Here is a 7479-nt window from a genome sequence, read left to right on the forward strand (position 1 = left end):
TGTGTGTGTGTGTATGTGTGTGTTTTGTTTGTCTGTGTTTCAAAGGTGTGGTGTGGTTTGAATGAAAATGTCCCCCATAGGCTTTAAGTATTCGGACATTTTGTTCCCAGTTGGTGGTGGTGTTTTGGGAGGTCTTAGAAGGTGTGGCCATGCTGGAGGAAGCATGTCACTGGGGACGGACCCAGATAGTTCTTAAGCCTTGCTGGATCTTGAGTCACTCTCTGCTTTCTGTGCCTGCTTGAAGATGTAGAGCTTAGCTTAGCTTCTGCTCCTCCTCCAGCCACCTCTGCCACCATGCCTCCCTGCCATAATGGACTTTTACCTTTGAACCATAAACAAAATAAACTCTTCCTTTTACAAATTCCCTTGGTCATGGTGTTTCTATCACAGCAACAGAAAAGTCACTAATACAAAGGGGGTGATTTTATGATACAGTCACTAGGCTAGCTAGGTAGCGAGCCCCATGGACCTGTTTGTCTCTGCCTCCTCAGTACTGGGATTACAAGATAGTGCCACCATGCCTGGCCTTTTTATATGGATTCTGGGGATTGAACTCTGGTCCTGATGCCTGCCTGGGAAGACTTTATCGACTGAGCCATTCCCAGCCTGCTTTCCAGACTCTGAATCATGTATTCCCGGGGGAGGAGAGGCACCTTTTGCAAGGGCAGCATCTAAGGGCAACAGGTTGGGGGTGTAACTGCCCCCTGGTTACCTGGCAGGCATCATAACTCTCGTTCTCATTCTCGTAGGCAGCACACAGCATGTTCTGGGTGAGTTTTGGGAATATCTGTGAACACTCCTCCCAATCTATGATGAGCATCGGCACTTTCATCAGGTCCGTTGTCATAGAGTTTTTGTCGACTAACAGAGAGAGAAAGCCCATTGGACAAGCCGCCAGATAGCGGTCTTTTGTGGACAGTGCAGTTGGCTGCGTGGAGACTGCCTCACATCCTCCTGCACAAGTAGGTTCCCCAGCCAAAGCACTCTCCACTGTTCCTCACAGCCTCAGTCTCCACAGCCTTCAGGTAACCACGCCTGAACGTCCTCCATGGGCACCTAGGCTTTCCTAAGTAACTTCACTTTCTGGGAGTGTTTGACTTCTCCAGGAAACATACTAGTGAGCCTTTCCCAGTGAGTTCTGTTTTTCCAACAGACACTACTGTGTATTATGTGACCACAGCATTCCCCTGGCCCCTCAGCACTCCCATGGGGCCATGGAGAAGCCTAGTTCCACCCTGGTCAAAAACTATTAGGTCTCCCAGCACTGGTAGGTTGACTGGATACATTTTAATTAAGATTTTAAGAAATTTTAAAATTATATCTATGTGTCTGTGGGGGTTCTGTGTATGCCAGCACAGTGACCTCGAAGGTCAGAAGAGGGAGTCAGATCCACTGGAGCTGGGGGATCACAGGCAGTTGTGAGCCACCTGATGTGGATGCTGGGAACTGAACCCAGGACCTCTGCAAGAGCAGTATTCACTCATAACTGCTGAGCCATCTCTCCAGGCCCTGGCTGGATCTTTAGAAGGTGTTAGGGTTTGAATCTGAAATGTCTGTCATAGGCTCATGTTTTGAACACTTGTTTCCAACTACAACTTGTGGGTGGTGCTACTTTGGAAGACTCTGGAACCTTTAGGAGGAGGGGCCTAAGTGGTGGACATAGGGGCACTTTGAAGGTGATTTGACTCCTGGTTCTGCCCCTCTCTCTCTTCCTGATCTACCACACTGTGAGCAGCCTCTGCCACATGCGTCCACTCCCAGGGTCACCAAGCCTCTGCCATGCATTTCTTACTGGGGTGGATTAAGATCCCATGAAAACATGAGCTAAAAGAAAGCTTTCTTCCTGGGCTGGAGAGATGGCTCAGTGCTTAAGAGCACTAACTGCCCTTGCAGAGAACCTGAGTTCAAATCCCAGCACCTACATGGTGGCTAAAAACCATCCATAACTCCAGTTCCAGGGGATCCAACACCCCCGTTCTGACCTCTGTGGGTACTGCATGACACAGGTGCACTTACACACATGCAGACAATACACTCATAACACATAAAATAAAAATAAATAAAATATTTTTAAAAAGCTTTCTTCCTATGCATTCTGTCTGGCAAATATTTTGATCCAAGCAACGCAAAAGGAACTAGAACAAAGGGGATGATGGGAGATCAACATCTGACCTGCAGGTGGCAGGATTTTGCCTGGACTTCTTACCTTGGATCATACAGAGATTTGGTAATTTGTTCCCTTAGAGTATTTTAATCCTGTTGGGTGCCATCTGCCTCCACTTCTAATTTCTAACTACTGTCTATAGCCATACTCCACCTGTGTAAGTAACCTGAGTACCATACTCCACCTAAGTTACTACTGAGTAACCAGGTTCTAGGCCCAGCTCATACGAGACCACCTCGTGGTCCCTGACACTTGTTTCAACTTAAGGCAGTGCTGTGCAGTTCCCGTCTCTTTGCTTTTTCTGAGTTGTCTTTGTAGGACTGTCCAGTGAGGGTTTCCACATGCCTTCCTGCTCCGTCATATACTGTTCCTGTTTTGGCCAAGCACTAACATGTACTAAGTAACAACAGATTCATTTCTAAGAGTGGCTGGGTAACATTTCTGGGCCATCTAAAGCCCAGACTGGGGTTGAACATCATGAAAGCCTGTGGGAACTAGGTGGGAGACATGACTCGGTGAGAATCGAGAATAACTGTAGTTAAAAATTCCATTAAACACACAGACCAGAGCACTCTGTGCTGGCTGACCATGTATAGGAACTGGCCTAGAGTTGGAATCTCAGCTGAAACTTGGGACAGGCTTCTCTGGTACCCATAAGAGGTTGACCTGAGCCCCCCGCTCCGAGAGCCCTAGTGTGTGGAGATATCCCCCAATGAAGGCCTGTCCCACACCCTCTTTTGTGCTCCCCTCCCCACCTCTCCTCCAGATCCCATGGCTCTTGTCCCAGTAGTTTTCATGAGTCCCTGGGCAGCATGTACCTGAATTGGTCATGCCCCATCCTGCCACCCAGCATTCGTGCCATCTGGAAGGGGCAGGCTGGGGGGGCATGCAGATGGGCACTGTCAGGCCACTGAATGTGATGGGGGAGGCCAGCAGTAGCAAAGCGATATCGCTGTCCATGGTGAGTCTTTCAAAATCCTTGTGCCAAACTACGCTGATGACCTGTAGTTCTGTGGGCAAGTTGGTTAAATCATTGGTCCCCAACGCAACTCTCAGTTCCGTTGGTCTGATGGCACAGAAACAGAGAAAGGGGAGGAGAGAAGAAAGCCACAGTGAACCGAAGTTGTCGGGTCTGTAGACTCTGAACCCCACCCCACAGAGTTCTAGGGGCCTTTAAGACTGGTTGTAGTGGGCCCTATTGCTCAGAGGTTTGAAGATGTAAAAACAGAAAGAGGGTATATTACTTTTCTCATTGTTGTCAACAAATACCTTACAAGAAACAGCTTGAGGTTTATTTTGGCTCAGTTTAAAAGGATACAGTTCACATGGCAGAGAAGGTGTGGCAGTGGGAGGGTAAGGCTGCATGATCTGGATGAAACAGGAAGCAGAGAGAGACTGTGCTATCAGTGTTCGGCACTTCTAGGCCCCACCTCCTAAAGGTTCCACACCCTCCCCAATACAGCATCATCAGCTGGAGATCGAGTGTTCAAGCACACAAGTCTATGAGAGGCATGTCACACTCGGACCATAACAGAGGCACAAACAGGGAGGAGACCTGTAACCTCAGGGCGCCAAGACTGAATGAGATACTGGTGTTGATCACAGCAGAGGCAGAATTCAGTTCTGGGCTCTTTGAAGAGTCCCCAAAGGACCACCTGGCACAGATCAAATCAGCTGTCAAACACTTAAGGTGGTGCCACACACATCAGTGGGCAGTGTCCATGTCATTAGATCTATCAACAGCTTAGAAACAAGGGTCGGACTTTCATTGGGAGGTGCCCTTGGATGCACAGAAAGGCCTTCCAGTGAAAGGGTTCCTCCATGCAAGAAGGCCACAGACTTCTGAGCTATCTTAACCAGTCCTTAAGTCTCCTGCAAGAACAGGTGGTACAGGGTCCTTGGTTTTGCCTAGATGAACTCTTCCCCCTTTTATGGGTCTGGAGATGGAACTGAAGACTTCAGGCATGCTTGCTAGACACCTTGCCACTGAGCCATATCTCCAACCCATTTGATTTTATTATTTTATTTTGAGACAGGGTCTCATTAAGTTGCCTAGGCTGACCTCAAATGTGTGGTCCTCCTGCCTCAAACTCACAGTAGCTGGGATTACAGGCTGTGCCCTCTCCCCCAGCAATTTCCCCAGGTTCTTGATTAAATCTTTAAAGTCAGCCTTCCTAAAGATCTTCAAACTCTCTGGAGGTGGTAAAGCCAAAAGCCAGAATTCCTTTCTGCCTTTATCTACTGGCCCTACCTAGAACAAGCCATATATATGTTATCACACCTGTTTCCTTATCTATGAAACAGGTTTCATAGATATTGTTTCTTTTACCTGCCTCTGAGGGTCACTGTACAGTTAAATGACTCAACATATAGGGGAAGTCTTAGCAGAGTCCTTAGTACATGGCTAATTGTCAACCAATGCTAGATGCCCCCTGATGGCCCGAACCAAGAAGTCTCCACAAGAAGCAGGGATGGAGGGGTCCAGAAAGCCCAGAAAGTCAGATGTGAATATTTAAGACTTCCTCCTAGGAATGTTTAAGTGTCCAAGGAGACAAAAAGGGCCAGGCTGTCTGGCTTGATTTAGGTGCTTGTGAAGCACACAGGGTATGATAAGGGTAGTCACAGTCACAAACCCTGGCAGCTGCATCAGCATCTCTAGGCTGGAAGAGAAGTGGGGGGAGAGAGTCAGTCCTGTCCATCTAGGGAACTGCCCCAGGAACCCTCTCATGGTCAGATGGTGCCTCTGGACAATCCAGGTTGTTAGTACTTACAAAAACTCTCCAGAATAAAAGCAGTGGGCCGCAGAGAGAATCCACCACTCGCTGAGGATGGAGCCGCCACAGAAATGTTTGTTTCTTTCCTGAATGCTCACCTGCCATGGAAACTCACCCACCTTGGCTTCCTGTCCTCCTATGATTCGAGAATGTTGAGTCCTTTCCTCATAAATGGATCTCTCACCACATTCTGCAGGAATGGAAAACCAAAGGGAAAGCTGATTGCCAGTTAACACCCAGAAGGCCAGGCTTGGGTCAAGCTCAGGAGGAGACATCCCTGGTGGGTGTTCTAAGACCAGCACACCAGGGCTGGCCTGTTGTGATAGGTGTTGGCTCTACCTGCATCCTTCCTGGGGTCACAGACTGGTGTGTCACCTATGACACACCAGTGAACTCCTATGTGGTAGGCAGAGTATGATCCCTAGAGATGCACCATGTCTAACGGCTGTGTCATAGGACTAGCAAATATTTCCCCTTACAAAGCAACAGAGAATTTGGGGGTGGAATTAATTGCTGACCTCCAAATGACTCATGGTGTCGATCCTATGTCATCACAAGGGCCCTGAAGAAAAACCAGAGGCAGGACTGTGGAGATGACTCAGTTGGTGAAAGTCTTGCCATGCAAACTTGAAGATCTCAGTTGAATCCCCAGAACCCATGTAAAAAATAATTCAGGTGTGGTAGTGTGTGCTTGTAATCTCAGCACTGGGGCGGCAAAGACAGGCAGATTGCCGGGGATTGCTGGCCAGTCAGCCTTGCTTACTTGGTGAGCTTTAGTTCAAAGAAAAGACTCTGTCATAGAAGACACGGAAGACAGCACCTGAGGAACAACATCTGAGGTTGTGCCCTGACCTCCATCCACATACATGTGCAGACACCTTGGTACACACATGTACTACCCAAATGTGCATACACACAAAAAAGAGAGAGAGAGAGAGAAGGAAAGAGACGAAAACTATCAGCGACAGTCATGAATCTGGGATAAAGGCAGAGAGAGACAAGTTACAATGCTGACTCCATGGATGGAGGCAAGGACCCAGGAGGGACCCTCAAAGTCAGCAAAGGGTCGGTGACAGTTGTACTCCAGGTTCACACATGGATTCTGCTCAAACCTGGCATTTACCCTGGGATTTCCACACTGCTCTTCTATCTTACAGAACAGTGAGAAGAAATCAGTGTGCCTTCAATCACTCAGCCTGCCTGATGGTACAGCAGCCCTAGGTAACAAGGAGGAGATCCCCTAGATGCTGTGGAAAGTGCCAGAACCTGCTAGGAGCCCTGGTTGTTGTAGTCTAGTCCTCGTTGAGCAGTTCCATCATCAGGACACTGGGAACAGAGGCTACAGCTCCCAGCTGAGAGAGAAGTCTCTGTGTGGACAAGGCCTGGGAACCACCCTCCTCTCTACCCACAAGGGTGGGCATCTCCTTTCCACAGCAAACTGGAAGTTTGACTCTAAAGAGCTTGTGACTCCCTTGTTTCCCTTTCTTCATGTGTACGTCTACCTATCAGCTCAACAGCAGCTTTGAGGATTTTTGTAGCGGGGCTTGGAGTGACTCGAAGGTGGTCATTTTGGGCAAAAATAATTAGGAAAACTTAGCAACTGTGTGTCAGGAGCCTTCAGTTGTCTCTAACATATGTTTTTTTTAAGGACTTTTGGTCTTGAACTTCTTTTATTTACCAAACACACCCACAGTGCTCACCATGTGCCAGGCACTGTTACATACACCTTAGAAAGACCAACTTACTTTAATTTTCACAGCCACCCTGAGAAGTAATGCTGCTGGGACACAGGGAAGTTAAGTAGCTTGTCTAAAGTCATACCTAGTAGTTTGTCTAAGGTCATACCTAGTAGCTTGTCTAAGGTCATACCTAGACATACTTAGCTCTAAAGCTGGCCATTTACCCCTCAGTCAGTGCTCCTGTCTGGAACATTCTCTTCTTGATTTCCTGCTGTCTCCCTTGCTTTGTTCATGCTTCTCCCCAAGAATCAATCGCTTCTTCGGACAGGCCTCCCCCAACCTGTGTCAGCACAGCCCCCAACCCGGGCCACTCTTTATTATCTATGCTGCCCCAGGTTTCTTCACTGTGTTCTTATGACATCAGCTCCTTGTGGAATGCTTCTGGCTGCCTCCAATCCCAGAATGCAAGCACGATGCTTGTCTCAGCTGATGGCTGTGTGCCGAGGCTGAAGACCACACCAAGCATGGAGAGGCACTCAACAACCAGAAGGACCAAACCTCTGACTTAGGATGCTTCTAGAATCATCCTAAGAGGTAAATCTGCATATGGGAAGATGTCCCTGCAGTCATGCCCACAACAGCAGCAGATGAAGACCAGCCGATGCCATGGCATCTGTGTCCCAAACTATTTCTCAGCCATAAAAGTTATGCTCATGGGGAGTTTTCAAGGGTGTAAGGGAATGCTTGTGACACAAGTGTGGATGGAAAGATCATGATAAAAGTCATGTTTAAACATTCAAGAAGGTTAGTTCCACCAGTCTGGTACTTTTAATTACCATGTGCTATGTAGATAAAGCTTGGA

The 7479-nt window shown here is 48.0% G+C and overlaps 1 protein-coding gene across 1 annotated transcript in view; it reads right to left on the reverse strand.

The window, feature by feature from the left end:
• The window catches only part of Prss55 (serine protease 55), a 10160-nt gene extending 3355 nt beyond the window's left edge, over positions 1 to 6805 (reverse strand). The window contains exons 1-4 of the mRNA XM_008828162.1: positions 6784 to 6805; positions 4936 to 5128; positions 2983 to 3230; positions 713 to 861 (exon numbers count right to left, since the gene is read on the reverse strand). Of these exons, the coding sequence (XP_008826384.1) occupies positions 713 to 861; positions 2983 to 3230; positions 4936 to 5128; positions 6784 to 6805 (612 nt within the window). The remainder of the gene's footprint in view (positions 1 to 712; positions 862 to 2982; positions 3231 to 4935; positions 5129 to 6783) is intronic.
• Between the last annotated feature and the right edge of the window lie 674 nt (positions 6806 to 7479).

This window comes from Nannospalax galili, unplaced genomic scaffold, assembly GCF_000622305.1.
Source record: "Nannospalax galili isolate Female #2095 unplaced genomic scaffold, S.galili_v1.0 scaffold612, whole genome shotgun sequence".
Lineage (NCBI taxonomy): Eukaryota > Metazoa > Chordata > Mammalia > Rodentia > Spalacidae > Nannospalax > Nannospalax galili.